The 25,016-nt window shown below is 33.2% G+C and overlaps 1 protein-coding gene across 6 annotated transcripts in view; it reads left to right on the top strand.

Annotated features, from left to right (window-relative positions):
• The window catches only part of CSMD3 (CUB and Sushi multiple domains 3), a 1,225,248-nt gene that overhangs the window by 771,799 nt on the left and 428,433 nt on the right, over positions 1 to 25,016 (top strand). For all 6 annotated transcript variants that reach the window (XM_045398613.2, XM_045398612.2, XM_045398610.2 and 3 more), the window contains 3 exons: positions 4,356 to 4,494; positions 11,468 to 11,655; positions 17,739 to 17,927. In XM_045398613.2, the coding sequence (XP_045254548.2) occupies positions 4,356 to 4,494; positions 11,468 to 11,655; positions 17,739 to 17,927 (516 nt within the window). The remainder of the gene's footprint in view (positions 1 to 4,355; positions 4,495 to 11,467; positions 11,656 to 17,738; positions 17,928 to 25,016) is intronic.

Below are 25,016 nucleotides of genomic sequence, written 5' to 3'. Positions count from 1 at the left end.
ATTTTAGCACTGAATCTCATTAACTTTCTGCATGAAGCTCCTCCCTGTTCCGTGTTTCCCATTTTGGTGAATGGAATCACCGTCCACCCTATTGCACATGCCAAGGGGTCAAGGACCGGTTGAGACTCCTTCCTCAGAGTTACTCTTTGCACGTCAATAAATGCTTTTGATTCTCCTTCGTAAATACCTTGCACATTCTGCCTATCTCTGCTATAGCCTTATTTCAGAATCTGATAATGCCTTTCCTAGATAGTTGTAACAATCTCCTAACTGATCTCACTAAATCCAGGTGTAGTGCTGCAATCTATTTTACATGAAAGTTTTGTTTAAATGAAAATCGTATCCTTTGTCTATATATGTATATATGTATGTGTCCTTTGTCAATAATTTTTCAATTGCCATGGTTCACTTTCCATACTGGAGCAAACCAGCTCCTTTTCTAATCTTCTCTCATCACTTCTTTATTCCCTAGAAAAGGTATTTGCATTACTTTGTGCTAACTCAATCCTCTACACATTTGCATGTGATGTTGCTTTCATTTACAATATCCTCCCTCAGTTTTTCTGTTGGTGAATTCTGACTCATTCTTGAGTTCATCCTGTTTACTCTTCAAATTAAACACAATCTCTTCTATGAAGCATGTATTCATTTCCTTTTCTAGGCCCCTTGTGGACATACCTTTGTTACAGAACTTGACATTTTTACCTTTTGTTAATGTTTCTGTCTTTTGCACCATGGGCACTGTGAGGAGAGGAAAAAGACTATCTTAATGTCAGTTGGAAAGAATTTTTCTAGAGTCGAACTGGCTTTGTTCAAATCCTTGACAGCTCAGATGCAAATTATTTAAATTCCTTACACATCAGTTTTCTTATCTGGCTAGATTATTTTGAGCATTATATAAAATAATCTAAGAGTGCCTGACACATAGAAAGCATTCCATAAATGTTCATTTGTAGAAGTAGTACAAATGCCACACAAGCACACACCTGCCACACAATGGTATGTGGAAAAACTGAAATATTAATGAATAAAAGATGAATGAATGAATGAATGAATGGGACTTTGAAAATGCTTCTTTATGGCCTTGGTCCTCTTTTTGCTTTCTGTATATTCCAATTTTTTCTTGTTCAGCCAGGAGTAGTTATTGTTTTTTAGAGAAATCCTTTTTAAAGTATAGTATCTTCATACCTGGAGATACACAAGCTCATTTTTGGTTAAAAAAATGTATAAGATTTTCTTAAATTTCGGTAGGTACATAATTAACTACATAGGCAATATATGAATATGGCAGCATTGTTAAATTTGAGTAACTAACTTTTTGGGGTTTTTTTAGTTGTATTTTACACATATTGCAGTTAGATTTCTTTACAGGTAAAATATGTGTAATTAATAATATTTTTAGGCCGGGCATGGTGGCTCATGCCTGTAATCCCACCACTCTGGGAGGCCAAGGCGGGTGTATCACCTGAGGTCAGAAGTTCAGGACCAGCCTGGCCATGACGAAACCCTGTCTCTACTAAAAATACAAAAAAAATTAGCCAGGTGTGGTGGTGCATGCCTGTAATCCCAGCTACTCCGGAAGCTGAGGCAGGGGAATCACTTGAACCCAGGAGGCGGAGGTTGCAATGAGATGAGATCATGCAATTGCACTCCAGCCTGGGCAACAAGAGCGAAACTCCATCTCAAATAAATAAATAAATAAATAAATAAATAAATAAATAAATAAATAAAAAACAATAATAATAGTATTTTTAGGCTTTTGTTCCAAAACTCTGGGCAGCTTTTTTTTTTCTTCAGCTGTTTTTTTGTTTTGTTTTGTTTTTCTACATTTAGTCTCTCCTTTCTCTTGCATTTTATCTACTCCATACTCTTCCACTGTTGCTACACCATGACATCTCCTTACTGACATTTTCCTCTCATGTGCCTGAGGGTCACTTTAATCATGAGACTTTTGCTGACCGACCCACATAAGCATGTCTCTCCCCTCTTGGGCGTAGACCTTCTGGAGAGTCGGTTCCTATACTTTTGGAAGAATAATTTAGGGAAATTCCAACCCTTTAAGTGAGAAAATAGCACCTTCAGAAAATATCAGAAGTAGAAGAAGAACCACAAGCAGGGTCACTATTCTGGAGAGTCATTTTGAGAAACAAACAGCAATTAATCACATCTTTAGGCTACTTCTTCACTTTAAAGCCCCCTCTTAACTCTGCCTCCCTCACATTTTGCACTGAGTGACTAGTCAGAATGCTTCTCAGTACTTTACTTTTTAATCCTTTATGGCCCATTACTCAATTGTTAATTTTATGACTACCTTGCCTAATGATGATTAGGTTGAATGAATGAATGCTTTTCTGGAACAATATGAGTTGCTGACATAATGAAGATTTGTGTCAGAAATACTCCATACTTTGAGGACTCTCTCTTACTAAAATATTTAGCTCTGTCTTGTAAAGTATGGTAATTTACGTGACTATTATGCACATAATTTCATTTTTGAAATGCATAACCCTACAGGAAACCTAATTATGAGTCATCATAACTAGGAAGAGTAAATAATCCTCATGAAAATGGCCTCCTTTAAAAGCTTTTTAGGAAACGAAATTAAATTCTACTAAGGAAGAAAACTTAGTTTTTATGAAGGTTCTCTGTCATACAAATAACATCTTTTGGCAATTTCACATAGAAAATGTTTTACTAAAAATGGAAATTTTACAGTAATGTTTAATTCCTAGGCCAATTTATAAATATTTACTATTTCATTTGGGTTCCATCAAGTTATTTAAAGAATAAAAAGGAGTAAAGTAGTGTCTAGAGCAATTGTTTTCAGAAATTCTGTAAGACAAAGCAGAAAGAAATAAGCTAGAAAAAATATAAACACATGGGTAAGAGTTTAAATGGGAAGATTTAAAGAAAATAATGTGATAAGATACTGGGAATAGTGATGTATTAAAAAGTTGATCTAATATACATTTAGCCTTTTTTTTCTTTCCTGATAATTTTCAACATCTCAAATACTCTTTCCTCCATGTTCTCTTCGGTGTATACTTCCAGAAAGTAGAGCAGGCTAATGTAGCTGGGCTGCAGAGTGAAGGGGAGTTCCGTGACAAGGCTAGAGAATAAGTAACAGCTAGATCCTACAGAGCCTTATCAGGAAACACAGAAAGTTGTCGCTAAAGGGCATGGTAAGCTTTGTGAATTAAAGAAAAGAAAAAAAAAATCACTGTATCAGTAGCATGGAGAATAGTGTAAATGCAGAGACCAGTTCAGAGGATATTTCCATACTGAGGGATGAGATAATGGTACTTTAAACTAAGACAAAAGTCATAGAGCTAGAGAAACAAGAGCGAGCTCCCAGATGGGTTGGATATGGGAGTAACGGATGGGTTGGATATGGGAGTAAATGGTAAAAATAATATAAGTATGAAAACTGAATACTTCTATCTTTCTAGTTTATGCAACTGGACAGATGGTGGTTTCATTTACCAATACGGGAAGTAATGGAAGAGGGTCAATACTAAGGCTTTGTTTTGCAGAAGTTGAGTTGAAAGTGATTTTAAAACTTTTCAACATAGTGAACTTTGGCAATTTGCTCTCTCTAAAACTTGGTTTACACATCTTCAAAATGAGCGTTTACACTAAATGATCTAATCAGTGCTTACTGGAACTGCAATGCTATCATTGTGGTTTCAATTATGTGTGAGTTTAGGGAAATCGGAGGATACAATATTTGAAATGATAAATAATATTTAAATTTGATATTAAAAAGAAAAGAGATCAAAATACAAAACAAAGAAAGGGGATAGATGTCTAGGAAATGGTGTGATGAAACTGTAATTTGGAGGACATTATTCTGACAGCTGTACTAAAGTAAGAAAGAAAATAGCAGATGAGAAATAAGGTAAAAAGCTGAATCAATGAAGGCTTGAATTATAGTAGTGACTCTGGAAAATGGAAGTTCAAACTGTTAGTGTATAAGATGAATTAGTAGAATTTGATAACATAAGTAAGAAAATAAAAGAGAAAGAGATCAAAACTAACAACTTGGGTTTTCTTTCAAGCTTTGAATACAAAGATGATGATAGAGAGACAAGAACATATGTAAGGGGTATTATTCATAGACTTAAGGACTTAAGGATGAGCTATGCTAAATATAGCTATTTCATATTTTGAAAAGTAGATTACCTTTTTAGAAAAATCATCATTTTTGATGATGTACCATTACTTTCAAAAATAGTATTAACTATTTAATAAAGATATGCAGAGATTTGTTTTAAAAAATTTTTAGTGTTAAGAATAATATCTGTGATTTATGCTGAATGTTTTATTCTTACTTGTTCTCTGATTTAATTTTTCAGCCCCATGTGGTGGCCATTTTTCAGCTCCCAGTGGAGTGATTCTCTCACCAGGATGGCCAGGATACTACAAAGACTCTTTGAATTGTGAGTGGGTGATTGAAGCTGAACCTGGACACTCCATCAAAATTACATTTGAAAGGTCTCACAAATATTTTTTCTACTTTTAAAGAAAATATTATCTAAAAGACTAGTTGACATTCTCTTTTGCATTTGCCGAATCAATATTTAATTTTATTGTAATAGTCAAATTGCTGTGCTTTGAATGCTTTCATCTGTTTGCCCCCTTTAACCTTTCAGCCTGTTTCCAAGTTAATTTTCTATTTGTTTAATGCTGTATCAGTACTATTGAAATATGCAAGATCGACCTTTTTGCTTTATGTACATGTATACTACTAAGATACGAACATGTGACCTTTAACTTAATGAGCTTAGTTGTCCTATATTTTGAAGGGCCTGTGAATTCTGCTCTGCTAGGTTTCAAGAGGCAAAGGTGCCGTAAACACATTCAAATCAACACTGTAGTGCAGTCTAAGACACCTAGGCACGCTATCCATATGCTTTTACCTCTAAGTCCTTCTGAAAAGGACTGTCATGTAGTATGTAGTAATGGTTCAACAGCTGACCTTTTATTTCCCCTAGAAAAATTAGTATTACTGATCAAATAAACTATATTGTAAAAGGCTACAATATTGAATATTTTAAACGTTAAAAGAATGAAATTTCTCATATGCTATTGAATCACAATTTACAAATCAAAATAGCTTTATCTATATAATCTCTCAATTATATCACTGACTTCTCTCATCTCCCAACCCCTTTCTTAAAAAACAAACAGGTGAACAAAAAACTTCTTTAAGCATTAGAGCCACATGAAAAACATATAAGTACAGCAGAATATATTTATTATTGACTGAAGATTGAATTTTACAAACCTAATATGATTCTTTCCTAACTCAAAAGGTCCTTCACTGAATGTGTCCATCCATGCTAGTGTTAACATCTGCATGGGAGAGAACAGATTCCACTTTGAACAGATGTAAAGTATTAAACATTTCACATGGGTTCATTCTACTGTTAAAAACCTTAGACAACTTAAATTTAATCATGTTTATTTGAGCAAAGAACAATTCATGAATCAGGTAGCACCTTGAATCAGTATATACGAAGAGGTTCACATAGCAAGTGGGCAGAAAGTATTTATAGACCAAAAAAAAAAAAAAAGTGACATACAGAAACAGCTTGATTAGTTACAGCTTGGCATTTGCCTTGTATAGATATGATCTAATCAGTTGGTGGCCTGTTATTGACTGAAACTTGGCTTCTGTAATTGGATGACACTCAGCTATTTATTACAAGATTATACTCTTAGTTAGCTTGCCCTTTCTTACGCAGGAATTCAAAGTATACAAGAGGTTTTAAGCTAAACTTAATTTAACACTATCTTATTATAATCTACATGGTTTACTAGGGCTATATTAGTTTTCTGTATTAGTTAGGGCTGCAATAACCAAGTGTCACAGACTGCGTGAGATAAACAACAGAAACTAATTTTCTCACAGCTCTGGAGGCTAGAAGTTCAAGATCAAGGTGTACACAAGACAGTTTATTCTGGATTCTCTTTTTGCCTTGTAGATGGCTGTCTTCTCCATTTATCTTCATGAGATTTTCTCTGTGTGTGTGTTTATGTCCTGGACACCAGTTACATTGGATTGGGGTCCATTTATATGATCTCACTTTACCTTAATTACCCTTTTAAAGTCTCTTTCTCCAAATACTATCACATTCTGAGGTACTACTAGTGGTTAAGATTTCAACATAGAAATTTGGGGGAACACAATTCAGCCCACAAAAATGATTTACACATTTTTAAAGTTTTCATTTACATTCATTTGGCATTTTTTTGTTGTTGTTGCTATTTTGTTGAAACCATATCCCCTATTTATTGGTTTACATGACTTATGTTGCCATAGCAATTTTAGAAAGCTTGAAAAGCATCTTATTTATTCATTATTAAATATTTTTCCAATATAGTTGTTCCATTAATGTTGAACTAAAATTAACCAACCTTACTTAAGCACACAGAAATATATTTGGTTTGGAATATACGATAAAGCATGATATGTATTGATTTGGAACAATAGGACAAGTATTTCATCCATATTTTTCAGTTTTTAAATTTAATATTTTACATTTGAAAAACAAGCATATTTGTTAATCTATCAGAAATAATCTCATATATATTGATATAATATGTCAAGTACATAATTTTTGTATTTCTTCTTTTGGACTAAACAGTATTTTGTATCAGGAGGTGCAAAGGTAGTTGAAAATACATTATTTTCATATTTTATTTGTATCCATTCTTAGTATCTATCACCCAGATGACTTTCACCAGTCATTATCCTTCAATATTCAAGTAAAAAGAGTTGACCCCCATCCCACATACAAGGGAAATCTACCCTCTCCTACAATTTTCAAAGAATGTCTGGGGATGCTTTTGTTCAATTCTGAATTTAAATCCTGTCTCCAGAAGCACCCTCCATAATAGAGACTGAAGCTGCTGCACTCTCTCAACATTACTCTTTTCATTTGTATCACTTTCTTTCGTTCTCATGAAAACCATAATGCAGGTGACAATGAAAGAGGACTATGGCACAATCCAGAGTCATTTAAGATTGAATAAGCCTACACTGTTCTAAATTTTCTTGATAACCCCCATCACAGGAATAATTGCTTGTATCTCTCCAATACCCTCTCTTATCCCAAACCATTCTTCATCTTTAATCTCTTCTGCATCTTGAATCTTCAGTCCTTATTTCCCCCTTCCCTCTGCCTCTTCTGGTATATAGCAGGGTAAGTCTCAAAATATTTGTTACTTTATTATGCAGAGTGATTTAACTATTTGTTTTTCTGGGTGATGTTGGGGAGTAGGAATGGATCTTGCCTTTCTTTTGAAACATGCTATTTTTTTTTTTAATCAAACAGCAGTGTTTTCTTATGAAGACATCACCCCTTCCCCACCTTCTAGTTAATTGAAACTGGAATGTTATTTTAAAATAACATTTTCTTTTATTCTCTTATTCATTTTTAAAATACTGTATAAGCCAAAAATAATATAACTAGAAAACTAGTTTAAGCTTTATGAACACAAAGTGCATTATTATGTTGAAAAGCATCTGCTGATTTGCTAATGAGAGTCATTAATCATCATTAAATAAATAAACTCCTACTATCTTTCAGCTCAAAGTACGCTAGAGTGGCCCACTTGACAAACAGTTTGATTGCCAAACAATGCCTGCAATTCAGAGAGCATCCATACTTTGACTTTTGATTTTGGACTTTTGTTTGAAGGCACTATTTTCTCTGTCCAAAATTCTTAGCATGTGTCTTCTATCCTTCCAACAGGCCAATACAGGCCTCTTTGCTGCTTTCCTATCTTGTTTAAATACCTTTAGAATTCTCCAAAATGAATTCACTTGTACTGTATAGCCTATATTTGAAATTAGACTATTTCAAACCTGACTTTCTGGTGAAATCTTTCCAGCCATTTTAATAAAATGTAACACTAGTTAAATAGACAAAAACTTAATTTAATTTCTATAAATAGAGTTACTTAGCGTGTTTTACTCTGCCACTTTCTTATTCTCTTATCTATTGATTAAGACACAAATCTTTTAAATTAGGCTAGAAGCAAGAAAGTCTAATTGAAAAGTGATTTTCAATGTAAGATTTGTGCACAGGAACAATAATCAGTCTTGTAAATAGATCAGAATAGGCCTGGAGTGAGGAATGTTTCCTACAGTTTAAAGATTTTTGCTTCTCCCCATGAACATCACCAACCCAGACTTGTCAACTGTGCCTCGTTTCTTAATCATGAAATTACCCACTCACATAAATTGTAATCTCATGGCTCCTTCCACATCCCTAATACCAATAATTAAACAATCATTCTTTGTTAATTGTCCCAAACACTGGAATAATCAGGAGTTAGAATGCTTTAAGAATTTATTAATGATATTTTCAGTATTTTAGAATAAACAGAACACATTTATATCAACATATTTATTTTGAATCTACCTTATATAAATAAAATAAAATTAAGTCCCAAGTTCTTCTCACTGTTGTAAACTGAAATAAATGCTCCTTTTGCAGCTTGAGCTTTCTATTTGCCCTTCCTTTACTTCCACCCCAAATCCTATAAGATTATTGAATTGGAGCTATTTGAAGAAAAAAATTCCTTAAGTATCTTCTTCTATTTATTCTTTTCTAAAGACCTTTTAAGGGTATGAGATTTTGGTTGAGGGCTGTCTATACTCCATGTGCTTTGCCAGAAAATCGGTTATTTTAATAATCTACATCATACAAAGCTATCATATGGTTAGCAGTAACTCAGTAGCAAAGGGATGAACAAGGTATTTCAATTTAAAAAATAAGTGAATTTTATCCATTAGGGTAGCAACATAGAATAGACACTATGAAATCAGACATAAGTATGTCTACCACATCCTTGATCAGTGGCCTTATAATGTCTTGGTGCTTTATTTTTCTCTAGAGATTGTTTTGAGAAATAGAATATCATTTCTAAAATATCTAACACATACTAGATTCTTGAAAATATCTAATTCCCTTCTGATTTCCAGACAAATCCTTGTAAGGACACTTCATTGCCAACTTTTTAATAATTCCTCTTATTCTGAGAATATTGTCGTAGAAGTTGGTTCCAAGAAATGATTTATTAGAGTCATGTCACTTACTCTCCACTACTCATGAGTCATTTAAATGTGTTGAAAATAAAATTTGTAAAAACCGGATAATATAATTAAGATGGTGGCATAGCTATTTTGTAGTTTTATTTCTATATTCTCAAATGGAGAAAATTATTAAAATTAATCTACAGAAAAAAATTATTTACAAATGTGTTATTCATTTTCTCTTTGAGATTGTCTCAACAGCTTGTCAATAAAACTGTAAGAAATATGATTTCCTGTTAAATACAAAACAAAATAGCAGTAACACCAACAAACATGTTTTTAAAACCATTTACCTCTTCTTAACATATCCAAACATTTAGCAATTCTTGCTCTCAGATCTGCAACGGAATTTTTGTTTTTGTTTATTCCCACAGTTTCTAAATTTTCTCAATATCCAGCAGCTGCTAAGTCTAAGACGTATTCATTTTATTATCAATCGTTCAAAATGTATCTTTCTATTCCATTTTCCTATCCTCAGCTCCCTGAATGCATGTTATCACTATGTCTTTCAGAGAATATTTTTTTTTTTTAAGTTAATGAGGACTATTTCAATTTGGTTAGGAAGGGTTTGGATTACATCAAGAATGTTTTTTAAAGACAACAAAAATTGAATAAGATTAGATCCAATTTCATTTATAATAACATTTAGTGCTACCATAATATTTGTTTAGCATAAACAATAAATTTAATTTCATAAACAAACACGAGATAGAGGCAATTCATGAGAAATTTATACAACTATTTTAAAACAGAAAATGAAAGAAATTCAATTTATTGTGTAACCCTATCCTATTTTGCTTGTTATTAGAATGTATTTTTATAGTTCCTTAGGACAAATCTGCAATGATTTTCTTTTTAAAGATTCACCAGTACTGAACACGTTATTTATATCACCAGTTAATGTTGCTATTCTATTAAGAATTAAGTCTCTTTATGTTTCAATTCAAAGTAATGCCTGACTCTTCTGTGCATTTTAATATGGCTGTTGTCAGCTCTAGCTATCAAAGTGAAACTCCAGTTTCAACCTTCACAATAGACTGACAACAAAGCAACCAAATAATAGGTTGACAATTTCTTTTTTTCCTTCCTTTTTTTTTTTTTTTTTTTTGAGACAAAGTCTCATTCTGTCGCCCAGGTTGGAGTGCAGTGGTGTGATCTTGACCCACTGCAACCAAAAATCTAATGGTAAGATCAGACATCATAGAATAGAGGTTAGAGTCAGGGAGACTTGGTTTTGATGCCTTCTTCTGTACTTTAAGATAATGTGATACTATTTAAGTTTTGAAGGTGGCTGGGCGCAGTGGCTCACACCTGTAATCCCAGAACTTTGGGAGGCCGAGACAGGTGGATTACTTGAGGTCAGGACTTAGAGACCAGCCTGGCCAAGATGGTGAAACCCCGTGTCTACTAAAAATACAAAAATTAGCCAAGCATGGTGGCACACACCTGTAATTCCAGCTACTAAGAAGGCTGAGACACGAGAATTGCTTTAGTACAGGAGGCGGAGGCTGCAGTGACCTAAGATGGCACCATTGCACTCTAGCCTGGGTGATGGAATGAGACTCTGTCTCCAAAAAAAAAAAAAAAAAAAAAAGAAAGAAAGAAAGAAAAAAGAAAAAAGTTTTGAAGGCTGTGATGTTCTTACTTGGAAAGTGGGTTCAATAATATCAGCTACGCCGTAGAGTTAATGGGAGGATTACATAAACTAATGTAGATAAAGTCTTTAGTAGAGCTGCTGACACTTTAATAAACATCAAATGTATCATCATTAGTTACCACCTACTTAGAACTGTTGTTTTCAAATACAAACTTTATTACATGTTTAATGGCTGAAATAGATTTATCCAAAAATTTTGTATAAATGTTATGTGTCAATAAAAAACACTTGAATAAAAAATAATTATAAAAGCAGATGTCAAATTTGAAATGTATATCTTATTAAGATGAGAATCTAATTATCTGATTGAAAATAAATGTAAACCACATAGTTTTCCGTAAAAATGAGGAAGGCAACCAAAGATAACTCCAAAAATATGTTTGGTTTATGAACAGGCCAGTTAAAAGACAATTTATAATATTTGAAAAAGATAATTCATAATATTTGAAAGAATCTTACTTAGGAACAACAAGTATATATACATAACTTTTTAATAATAATTTTTCATAGGAATAAGAGCTTATACCTTTGGTATTCACAAATGATGGTGTCTTAAATGATATCTTAGATATTAGATAAGCTAAAGAAAATTATAATATAAAATGGAAAAATTTTAAATAAGAATTTAAATAGCAGTCTAAAGTATTATTTCCCTATATAGTGTTTATTCTAAATCTATTTTCACATGTGTCTTTTAACCTTAGATTTCAGACTGAACTAAATTATGATGTTCTGGAAGTTCATGATGGGCCAAATCTTCTGTCACCCTTGCTTGGATCTTACAATGGCACCCAAGTGCCCCAGTTTCTGTTTAGTAGCAGTAATTTTATATACCTTCTATTTACAACAGACAACAGTCGTTCCAATAATGGCTTCAAGATTCACTATGAAAGTAAGTAATGATAAAATTTTTTGATTTCCTCATTCTGTTTGCTCTACATTTTGTATTATTATAGTTTTACTAAGAGAACTAGTAGCTCTATTTATTTTAAATCAAAACTTTCCTTCATCTATAAGCATGTTAATGCTTTATAAGGTAAGGTGTGTGTTTTAGTAAATTCTGCAATAGATTTTCCAGCAATATCTATCTAATATCATTATGAAGCAAAATACTAAAGAAATATCAGAAGCATCAAATCATTATTTGAAAATGAGTTTGTGTACCAATTATTTGTGTATAGTTCTGAAAAGCAGATAATAGGCAGTAATTGCCAGCCTGAGATATATAAACAACATTTTTAGCATTTACTTCACAAATTCAGTTATTCTTTTATAGTTTCCTCACATTGATTGTACGTATTTTCCATTTAAAATATTTAATTTTATTATTTTGCATAAAATTCTGAAAATCATATTAAAATTAAAAAGCAAACTGTGTACACATATATTTAAATATGATTAATATAAGTAAAGAAAACTATATTAATACAAGCTATAATTCAGAGTGTTGGAATCATCATAATCCCTATTAAATCTAATGGTTTTGTTTAAAAAGTCTAAAATATTTTTGATTTTTGAAAAATTTTGATGCTGATATGAACACAGAAATCAGCTTTTTTTTCTTTATAAACATTTTGTGCATGTGTGGCTATACTGCATAAGATTTATATGTGTGCAAACATATAAATTTACATATGCATACGTTTTCATCATGAATGCATAGCCATATACTTTTACATGAAATGCACTTTTCATAAATGAATCTTAACAACACACTTAAGAGGGTTATTAAAATATGTCTTTATTTCAAATGCAGATATTATATTATTTCTTTTAATATTCAAGTTGATTATGACCTTTTCCCCCTCAAGAAGAAATTTCTGCATTTCAAATATATAGTTTTATATTTGCTGTTGGGCATCTATCTTCAATACATATAGTCAATGGACTCATGGGTTTTTTAAAATAATTGTCAATATAGATCCATTACTTTTTAAAAATCATCTTATCTACAGTATTGTTTAATTATATTAACTTCTCATTATTTTGAGCTTTGTAGAATGAAAGTATACTTTACAAAAATCATTGTAAAATGCAACAAGAGAATGCACATATACGTGGGGGTTCAAATGAACTAAAGTGCCTTAACTGAGATTTTTAGTCTAGCATGTATTTATTAAACCTGAGTCAAATTAGTCATTTAGAAAAATCTACTTCAAAACTAATCCTCACTAGTAATTAATTGATATCAATATGCAGGCAGCTTTTCTTTTTTTTTCTTTTTTTCTTTTTTTTGAGACGGAGTCTCGCTCTGTCGCCCAGGCTGGAGTGCAGTGGCCAGATCTCGGCTCACTGCAAGTTCCGCCTCTGGAGTTTATGCCATTCTCCTGCTTCAGCTTCCCGAGTAGCTGGGACTATGGGCGCCCGCCACCTCGCCCGGCTAGTTTTTTTTTTTTTTTTTTTTTTGTTTGTTTGTTTGTTTGTTTGTTTGTTTGTTTGTATTTTTTTAGTAGAGACAGGGTTTCACCGTGTTAGCCAGGATGGTCTCTATCTCCTGACTTCGTGATCCCCCCGTCTTCGCCTCCCAAAGTGCTGGGATTACAGGCTTGAGCCACCGCGCCGGGCCAGGCAGCTTTTCTTTTAGTCCATTGTAGTATCCTTTACCCAGTAAATCATATCCAATCCCATTCCACCCAGGGTATGTGGTCTTTATCAGAAACAGGACTATTTTAAAGATTAAATGAAACAAAACATGCAAAGTGTTTTGCGTAACTGGTAACATGCAGCATAACTGGTAACATGCAGTATGTTCTCAATAAATGATAGCCTTTACATTTCTCCTACAAAAGCTAGTCAGATAAGGAATAAAAATAAGAAGGCTCAAATGCATACCTTCAGTTAGCGTTTGTCATTTACAAGTTCTTAGTGTCATAGTCTAAGTTATTTTCGAGGGCTAGTGCCTTAAAGGGCAAAGTGGAAGCTGAGAGCTCAGAAATGTTGAGGTTGATTAGAGACACACTTGGTGTTAATTTGGTCAAATCTGGCAAGATGCATTGCATTTAAATTTGTCTTTAAGAAATCACTTTCTCTCCTTCTATTAGTCTTGTGGTATATTTACTCCTGTGAAATAATCTCCAACAACATAAATCCTTTCTTATCAAGAAACAAACAAAAGTCTTTTCATTCATCTCTTTCTTACTGTTTCCCAAGCTGAAGGTAACTAAACTATATTTTTCAAATGAACCATTCACAAACCTCAAAATCAGTAGATTACTAATGAGAACATTAACAATACATTTGGCATTTGCTGTATTTCTATTTTTTTTTAATCAATTTCATTGAAAGTGAAAGTAGTTTGTCTTCCCCAGGCAATCAAAATCCTATAGGAAGGAATGCTTGCAATGCCACCACGGCTTGTACTCCAAGTTTCTGTTATATTGCCTTTCCCAAGGCATTTTTTACCCCATTCTGTCTGCCCCTCAAAACATGGGGATTACAAAAACTGTATCAATAAGATAAGGTTGGCTGGGTGCAGTGGCTCACGCCTGTAATCCGGACACTTTGGGAGGCTGAGGCAGGTGGATCACGAGGTCAGGAGTTCGAGACCAGCCTGACCAACGTGGTAGAAACCCCATCTCTACTAAAAATACAAAAATTAGCTGGGCATGGTGGTGCATGCTTGTAATCCAAGCTACTCAGGCTGAAGCAGGAGAATCACTTGAACCCAGGAGGTGGAGGTTGCAGTGAGCTGAGATCACACCATTGTACTCCAGCCTGGGTGACAGCGTGAGACTCCATCTCAAAAAAAAAAAAAAGATAAGACTATTTATAGGTTTCAAAACACATTAAAATTGTAACAGCATAAAGTAGACTTTAGGAATATAATTTATTTTTATTTCTGTAGTTTTTCCCCAGGAAAAATCACATCTGTTTATTATGTTGTATTGCTTGAAATATGACTATAATTAAGTCTTGGATATCTAAATATTATACAAATTTTAAATTTGAAAATGGATACAGAACAAACCTATAGACATATATTCACCTCCAGATATATGTTTTTTGTATGAATGTCTAGATATATTTTCCAATTAAAGAAAATGTTAGACATCTAAAAGAATGTAAAATTTATGACCAATAGATATTTGAGGGGAGGAGTAGTAGAAACAGAAACATAAAATGTTCAAATATTTTTTTACATAAATAAGAAAAATGTCTATTTGGGGATTCTATTTTTTAAAAAAACAAGCTCTATGAAGCAGTAAGGAAAAAGATAAAATGTTAATGTCATTTGATAAAATGCAGACATGAACTTCTGAAAATTATGTACTTTGCCAAAATTTAAGAATTTTCTAAAACTAGCTGGGCGTGGTGTCTCACACCTGTAATCCCAGTACTTTGGAGGCCAAGGTGGGAGTATCACTCGAGGTCAGGAGTTTGAGACCAGCCTGGCCAACATGGTGAAACCACGTCTCTACTAAAAATACAAAATTTAGCCAAGCGTGGTGGTGCATGCCTATAATTCTAGCGACTTGGGAGGCTGAGGCAGGAGAATTGATTGCTTGAACCCAGGAAGCAAAGTGGAGGCTGCAGTGAGCCAGGATTAGCCACTGCATTCCAGCCTGTACGATGGGCGAGACTCCATCTAAAGAAAAAAAAAAAGGAATCTTCTAAAACTACTTACCAATTATGTTTTAGTATTTAATAATGACTGTTAATAAATAATACTGATATCAGTTCATCATGATGTTTCTCATTTTCTTAAGTTTGCAACATTTCCATTGCCTTGAATTATGCCTTGAGTTATTTGCTTGTCAACCAATTATGAACTATTTCTTTAGATTTATTTTGTGACTCTTTGATCAATGTGGCACAGTGGAAGACATAAAATAAATACATCATCTTACTTTATCAGTTGAAAAGCCAAGAAAGGCAAATGAATTATTAACCCCATATATTCATTGACCTTTACTATAGGTCAATGACCAAAAACATTACAATCACTTTTGAATAATTAAATTTTACTGTAATTTACATTGTATATGACCACTGCAACCCCCATTTCTCTGATTTTAGAAGATTTTACTACAATATTAGAGTTTCATATAAAGGAAAGTTATATGTAACCTGGAACATTGGAGGAAATTGAAACCTAAAGGAAGGGGATCTAAACTTTTCTGTTAAAGATTGAGAAGATTGTGTACGTTAAGGGGACAACTGAAGGTGTTCCTACGAGACAAAGCGTAAAACTAATGAGGAGACTTATCTGATTGATATAAAGAATGACCACTGGGAGATAATGACAAAAATTTAGAATAGTAAAGTCTAATTTGGGAATCTTAATTTTCAGGGTGACGACTTTGAATATGGTGCCATTAGCCATCGGGTATTAAAGCTATGAAAAAACATGTTTTGGCTATATGTATGTCCAACATTTTATATAGAATAAATTGGAGATGAAAGATACTGAAAAACATGCTAGATGTTATTGTTTATTTCATAAACTTGAGGTGATGAGGGCCTTGCATAGGGTAAGAGAAATAATACTTGACATGATGCTTTTCAATGAGAATGGATTTCAGACATATTTTGTGGAGGAAAAAAGTGAGGAGTCAAAGACAAATGAGAGTTTTAAAGCACTGGGTACCGGCCAGGCGCATTGACTCACGCCTGTAATCCTAGCACTTTGGGAGGCTGAGGCAAGCAGATTACCTGAGGTCAGGAGCTTGAGACCAGCCTGGGCAAGATGGTAAAACTCCGTCTCTACTAACAATACAAAAAATTAGCCGGGCATGGTGGCATGTGCCTGTAGTCCCAGCTAATCAGGAGGCTGAGGCAGGAGAATTGCTTGAACCCAGCAGGTGGAGGTCACAGTGAGCCGAGACTGTGCCACTGCACTCCAGCCTGGGTGACAAAGGAAGACTCTGTCTCAAAAAAAAAGCACTGGGTGCTTAGAAAAATAATGGTCTCACTTAGAAGAGGAACTTAGCAGATAAAAGTAGTTATGTTGAAGATAAATTTGTCTCTATTGTATTTTAGTTTTTCGTTAAAATAACAGCATTTAGATGAAGTGAATATGCTTGATAAATATACTTAAAATGTACAATTTCCCTCTTTAAAATTAAACTTCTATTTTGTACCATTTTGTTTAGCTTCATTTTTGAATTGGGTAGCTAATACAAATAAATATTTTCTCATATAAATGTGATTGAATATAATTATACAATATTAAAAATGTTAATGATTAATTTTGGAATATAGAAATAGTAGTTATTCATTGTTTAAATATCCTATATAGGAAGAAAAAATAATAACATGGTATACTTTATACCAGTGATTCTCAATTGAGAGTTGTTGCACCCCAAGAAATGTGTAGCAATATCTGGAGATATTTGTTATTGTCATGACTGGAGAAGTGCTACTGGCATCAAACAAGTGGGGGCCAGGAATGTTTCTAGAAAACATTGTCATGGCATGATCTCAGCTAGAGATTGTAAATTGCAAGGAAGATATCAGGAGACACTGAAGTGTACTATAGACTATTGATAACAGCAACAGTTAACCACCAGAAGAAACGTACTAATTGGTTTTTCTTAGAACGGTTCTGGTGTTCATACTTTCATACCTTGCAAAATGCCTCTACTCTTCTTCTTTTTCCTTTAGTGATTAGAATATTTTGTATAATATTTAGAATGGTGCTTGGAATATAATAAATTCAAGAAATGTTGACTATCACTATGATTATTATTGTGATATATGTGTATATATACACAAAATTTAAAACAATACAAAGTTTTACAGATAGTTATACATTTTCATCAAGTTCTTATACAATTAAATGACCTGAATTTGATCCTTAATGGTAGGAAATGAAAAAACAAATTTACTAAATAAATTGCTGATTTTAAAAATGAAGTATGAGTACCTTTATTTGTAAAAATCATTGCTTGTAACTGTTTGAAGAATTAGGAATGATTTTCAGCAAATCCTAACCCCATCAAGCTTACTCTTTATTTTCTTCCCTTTGTTTTCTAGGTGTTACAGTAAACACGTATTCTTGCTTGGACCCTGGAATACCTGTACATGGCCGTCGCTATGGTCATGATTTCTCCATTGGCTCTACTGTTTCATTTAGTTGTGATCCAGGATACAGGTTGAGTCATGAAGAGCCCCTTCTATGTGAAAAAAACCACTGGTGGAGTCATCCACTTCCAACCTGTGATGGTAATAACTCATTTGACATGCAAAATATGCTGATTTAGAAACAGAAAAATCAATTTTTTATATGGGATTTGACATAATTATAAATCTTTTAGATTTTTTAAAGGTTTTTTGTTTTCTGGCAAATTTATGTTATAAAACCATTCATGAAATAAAGACTGTTGCTAATCAACCAAACTTACTCCATGCCTAAAAATACTATCTATGTATCTACCCTGTTTGTATTTGCATATATATTTAAAACTCATCTATGTAACTATTTAAGAACATACTGTGGACCTTTTGAAAACAGCCTTGAAAATGCCAAATTGGTATGAGAAGAAAGCCCTAAAAAAAATGCAGCATTCGCTTCCTGCCTTGAATGACAAAATGTCCCAGTTCAAATGGAAGGCGAGCTTGTCTACCCAAATTCTAACCAGCTACACAGCACCATGGTAGTTTACTCAGACTACCCTGTTGTGTCAAGTTCCTAGTTATAATAAATAGTATACCAGTGTTCTTTACTGCTTCTTTGTTTCTGTGAAAATAAGTCAGAATCACTTCATTTTTCAGGAAACATATATGAAATCCAGTGGAAGAAACTGCTTCTCCTAAGATTGGAAAGTGCTTTCATATTTGCTTGTCAAAAAGCACACTCAATGTAAATCTAGATATTATTTAACTATGGGTTTTAATTTCTATTTACAGCACTATTTTCAAATTCTACACATATTGTTTCTTAAGGTGGAAGATGCCATTTGTCATTTTATGATTAAATTTTCAAGTGTTGTCTGTGCCATCATTTTTTAAACAGTTTTAAGCTAATTTGTTTTTATATCAAGATTTAAACACATCATCAAAACATCTTCCTTTAATTTGTGATTGTAAGTGACAGAAACCCATCTCTAACTGGTATTTAAAAATAAAAGCAAGCTGTTGTTCAACTGTTCAAATAGTAGAAAAGGCAAAGTGGGATACCTCTCATTGCTAATAAGAAGTATAAATTCAAAACTTTTTAAGAATTTCTCTATCTTTCACCTAGACTTTTCTCTGAGATTCACATAATTGTCTTATATTGCAGCCAGGTTTTTTCCATGTGAGGAATTGACAGTAGTGTATACACTCTTGGGAGATGGAAGTTGTTAGTCCTGTATCTTCAGATTCAGAGAAGAATGAGAGCTCTTCCCTGTTACTCTAATTAGAAAAATCCCAGGGAAGGTGTTCAATTGGTCCATATCTAAACTAGTAACTATAGTGAAGGAGAAGGGCCCATTATGGTTGACTTTGTCTTGGTCATGTGCTCATCTATCCCTGTGGTTGAGACAAACCATGGTGGTATAAAGGTCCTATGTTTGCCAGACCCTAATAAAACTACAATGTTGGCCTGAATGAGGAGCATTCACCATGAAAGAAAGGTATAGAGGCAATATTGTAAGAATCAGGAAGATAAAAAGTAATGGCAAGCCCATCAACACACCTAACTTTTATTAATAATAAAAGCAAATAGATCCAGTTTTCCCAGGAGCAGCACAGGCCTTCATCATTTTTCATCAGTGCAATGGCAATCATTTCTGAGTTTTTCAATCCAACCCCATGTTTCTCTCTAAGGTTATTTCATGTTATATTCCAGATCCAAAATTCTTAATGGCTTTTTATTGCTTAGAAATGAAAGCTCAAATGACTAATCATGGAATTCATGGTCCTTAACCTTGAGAAATCCATCCTTTTCCATGATGTTTCCATCCTGCGTTCTTACAATGCATCTTTATTTTAAAAGATCAAATCATGTTACTTTTAACCTCTGTCATGACCTGGCCTCCTCTTTTGCATTTCTGTTTCATGTTGAGTGTAACTGGACAAGGACTGAATTATATTTATTTTAAAAATGGCTAAGCTGTGTGTAAAACAGCTACTTAATAATTTTTTTTTCTGTTGACTCGAACTGAACTCAACTATCATGTCACCTAGTGAACAGATTTGATCAGACGCTTCCTTTAATAGAGACTTTTGCGCCAGAGGTAATTAGTACAAATCTCCTGAGGTAGCAAGGGAGAAATAGACAAACAGAAGTTCTTGCCCTGTTCCAGGAATATAAACTTGATTTGCCTAGGTTGCCTAATGCTTGTGTACAGTGTGCTTTACTCTAACATACATCAGCTTTTGTGATGTCTTTGTATCCCATGATTAGCTGATTTACAAAGCAAACCAGACAATGTAGTTTGGTGGTAATAACAGTGATGACTAATATTTATTGAGTTTTTACCATGTGCTGATACTGCTACAGGTGCTTTATGTATTTTAAGTCATTTTCTCTTCCAAGTAACTCTATAAGATAAGTGCTATAATGATCACCACTTGCAGATGAGGAAACTAAGGCAAAGGAAAATTAAGAACCTCACCGTATATCACCCCACTCATTAATGGCAAAGTCAGAATTTAAATCCAGGCAGCCTAGATCCAGGTCCTGGGCACAAGTCTGCCACTACACTGTCACCTGCCCACATTCTACACAATAGGAAAATACTAAAATTCCTTAAAATGAAAGATAGATGATACATTTGTTATTCTTTCTCAGTGATGTCACATACTTATTTTAAGGACTTTATATGTGAATGTATATATTTATATATGATACAGTCATTTTAATAGTTTATTGATACTCTGTGCTGCTTGGAATGCATAACTGAAAAGCAGGACATTACCCTTTTTGCTATCAATTATACCAAAGAAAAAGAGTAATTTTATTTAATTCTATTTTCTGTGTATATGCTTAGATTTTGAAGTAAAAATGGATCCTTTCTTAATTCATATTTCACTATTGACTGAAGAACTTTGAACCTTGAACCAGAAATTCTTTCATCAGATTCTGCATTAGTTTGTAAATTTAGTGCCTTATTTATTTATTTATTTATTTATTTTTTAAAATTCCACTTCTTAAAGAATTTCTCTGCTTCTCCTTTTAAACTTTTAGGTCTAGTTTTCAACAAGCAGCCAGAGTAAGCTTTTATAAACTAAGGCAAATCAGGACAACCCCTTACCTAGAACCTTCTTGCAACTTTCATCCCAGGCAGAATAAAATCCAAAGACTTTTGCATGATTTGATTAACCCCAGGTATTCTGGGCCCTTACTACATCCCATACTTCATCCTTCACCACTGTCTTCCTCATTCATGCTACTCCATTCCAACTACACGTGTCTCCTGAATAATTTTCCCAATATGAGAACCCTTTCCCATTCCTCCCATTCTGTCCCTCTAAGCCTCCCTTCCTTTTGTCCTGAATCAGGATTCCCCCACAGAACCATATGACTCACTCCCTAATTTCACTCACAACTATATACTCAATACTTGCCTCAGTAATTATGTGAAAGAGTAACCCCTTTCGTGCCACTTAAATTTTACTTCCTAGTATTTTTCACTCTGTTTACATTATTTTTTGGTATTTATTGTCGCTTTACCTAACAGAATATACATGTCATGTAGTAGGTGCTCTGCTAGACTCACTGTCGTACTCTCAATGCCAAGAAGAGTCCTTGTCAAATAGTTGGCACACAATAAATCTGTGTTGAATGAAAGAAAGCTATATTCTCCATGAAATGTACTTATGGAAATACTTTTGCTTTTGGTTTTGCATATATATTTTCTGGTTTTTGCCTTCATGAATTTTGTTCTTTTTCCCCTGGAATGTTCTAGCCCTTCCCTCAACTATGCATATCAAAATTCTAGTCAACTTTTAAAGGTTATGAACTTGATCATGCTTTTCCTGAACAAAGCAACTGGGCATAATCTTGACTTTTTCTAAACTCTGTAGCTCTCTATATTTACATGGCATTTATTGCTACCTTATAACCAGTTATTGATTTGTTAACTTAGTATTTATTAATTATGCTGTATATACACTATAAAAAGACTGTTGAGCATAAACAGTGTCTACATTCTTCTTGAATGGATAACAGTTATACTCTATCTTATTTTTCTTATATTCTTATAATCAAGAACCAGGTGTTCTTGTTGCTTTAACATGTATTTGTAAAAGATGTCCCGTGACACATAAGAGATTTGATTTAAAAAACAAACTTTTTTTTTTTTACTAGATACTTTGATTAGAACTTACTCCTATATATCTCTGCAGTATTTTTGATAAAACTGAGATTTGAATGGCTCTAAGGTAGACCATACCAGAAATTTTAGGAGAGCATTTTGCTTTGTCCAACATATGAAGTGTTAAAGGCTACATGTATGCTAAAAGTCACAGATAAATGATGTTTTTTATGCACTGGGTACATGAGATTGTCATGAGTAATGGCGTAGGGCTAAGATCAGATGCTGGGTTTGAAGCAACCTTCCAGGAACTAGGCATTGTTGCTTAAGACACCTCCCCTTTTAATGGATGTGTAGGTGTGCTATGTCCTGAATTGCCTAAGACATGCTCTGTTTTCACCTTCTGTCCTGAGACCCCAATTTTAAACTCAAATTATCCCACTTTGAGAAACAATGTGGCTATTTTGTGAGAAATTTAACCTAAAAAAGGTTAAGTGGTTCAGTGTCACTCAAATCATTAAGAGGCAGACCAAAATGGAACTGAATGGACTTAAACCTCATTATTTCCCTTATTTCTTTAGTCTTATTAAAAGGTTTGAGTACAGAGGTTAAAGTAGCAAATGAATACCTGGATTCAGGTTTAGATTCCTAGAATTCAAGATAACCAAGTTTGTCTAGAGTATAAGCAAGTATGAACAGTCTCAGTTTAAGGGCATAACAGGGAGACTTGAAAATAGGAAAAGAAGAAATGAGATTAAAAGCAAACAAACCAACAAATTAAAAATTAATGGGATTTGTAATAGATGGTTATTTCCATGCTTCATTACAATACTGAAAGTGTTTTGATGGATCCTGGTCTAAAAATTGTCCATTTTGGATATAGACAGATTTGTACTGGCCCAGTGTGTATCACTAAAAAGGACATGGTATAAATTTACAGGTCTGGGCAATTACATTCAAGTGCTCAGCTTTTGAAGAGACTTCACTATTTCGAAATTATAATGGATACTTATCCTATGAAAAAGCAGTATCATATGTTACAAAAATCAGGGATAAAAAACTCTACTGCCCAAGATTACTGTGTATCTGACTAATTGTTCTCCACTAACTGAACTGTCACTATAATGGCTTATTGTGCCTCAGATTTTTAGCTTTTAGATGCTTTTTATCCTTTTAGGTGCTTTTTTTTTTTTTTTTTTGCCAGCTGTTTGAGTTCACATAAAGTAACTGAGTTTTTCATATATATATATATATATATATATACACACACACACACACATATATATATATATATATATATATCAGCATGCTCTGAGTTCTTTAGTTTTTCAAAGATTCACTTGATACACAATTGTCTATCTCATTCACAAGAACATGTAATCCTATTATGTCTCTTACACAACTGTTGGTATCCCTGAAGACACATGGAATCAATTAGCAAGGTTGCTGCAATAAATTGGAATTCCTTCTGAACACATAACAGGAGATAACACAGGAGATCCATGGCACCTGTTTTAGACAGTCTTGTTCTAATAACGTTTACTAAGTGAATGGCCCACACATTCTCTTAAACGGACTTAAATCTCAGCATTCACTTTTTAAGTCATTTGTTTTTGGAGAAATTTTCATAATCACCTCTATACCACTATATCTGTTACAATACATTTAAATTCCATCCTGTACCTGAAAATATAAAACAAAATATCTCATATAAAAACTTAAATCTTTTTTATTAATCTTAATATTTTAGGTCATTCATCATTGATTTTAATAAGCTCTTACAAATTCTTATCTTTCCAATAGGAGGAATAGTTTTTAGATAAGCAAACATCATCAGTATGAAAGAATATTCAGTAATGAATTAACCACTTTTAAAATTAATCCAACTCAAAGATACTTTCTATTTAGCATTAGCATCTGTCACTGTACAATCTCATGTAATTGCTTAAAAAGCTGACAGTATAAAACAAATGCAATTTAAAACATTGGCAATGTAAAATAAACTCATTTAGAAAAATGAAAAATTTCATTAGGTTGATGAAAATGATGAGGCTGATGATGGTGATGATGGAGAACTATTTCAGTCACATAGGAAGCCACTGGCAAATGAGAATTCAAAAGAGATAGATCAATTAAAGAACATAGACAAGGATACTGACACAATAGGTGTTGGGTGCACAAAAAAAGTGATTTGAACATAAAAGGATAAAATGAATCTCTGAGAAAATAAAGGATGCCCCTGATTTTTTTTTTTTTAATATATTGATCATTTGTGAGGGAAGTGCCACAAAATCAAACATAAGTAAAGAACATCATAGCTTGCTAAAACAGTACTGTTAACATGGAAAAAACATCAACACGATTCAAGAATCTGCTTGAGATCATAGACCCTGGAACTAGACTGAGTTCTATCTATATTTGCTTTCTCATCTGTAAACCGCATAATTACAGCATTCTTCTCAAAAGGTTGTTGTGGGGGCTGAGTTAACATAAATAAAATCTGCAGAATAGTGCCAGCTACATTTTAAGATCAAAACAGTGTTTAGTTTTGTTTTTGGTAAGAATTATTAAATCATTGTAATTTTATCCTGTTTTATTAGATATAAAATAAAATTTATGTGTCTTTATGTTTTTAGTTTCATCTTTCAAAAGAACTTAAATTACATTCTTTCCCCACTATTTACTATGAAATTCCATCTTTAAGTCCATTCTCTTCAATGTCTGCATCCAATGATAATTATTTTCAAATAACAGAAATCTTCACTTTGTTTTAAAAACGTATTCTATATTTTCCCATCTGATTCTAGTCAAAGTAATATTATGAATGTTTGTTGTAATATATTAGCTGTTGAGCATTCCTACTAAATTTTTAAATGTGTTTATGTGTTACAAAGATTTATTCATTTACCTGCAGAATGTCTCTTTAAGTTTCCCCTTCTACAAAGGTATATAGGTACAGCTTACAGACAAAACAATTCCCAAGAAACTTCTCAAGAAGTAGGATACTTGACAAAGTGTCTTTATTTGAAAGAATACTGATATACAGAAAAATTTCCTCTCAACTTCTTATACA

The sequence above is a fragment of the Macaca fascicularis genome, chromosome 8 (assembly GCF_037993035.2).
Source record: "Macaca fascicularis isolate 582-1 chromosome 8, T2T-MFA8v1.1".
Taxonomy (NCBI): Eukaryota; Metazoa; Chordata; class Mammalia; order Primates; family Cercopithecidae; genus Macaca; species Macaca fascicularis.
This window is presented reverse-complemented; position numbering and strand designations above follow the sequence as displayed.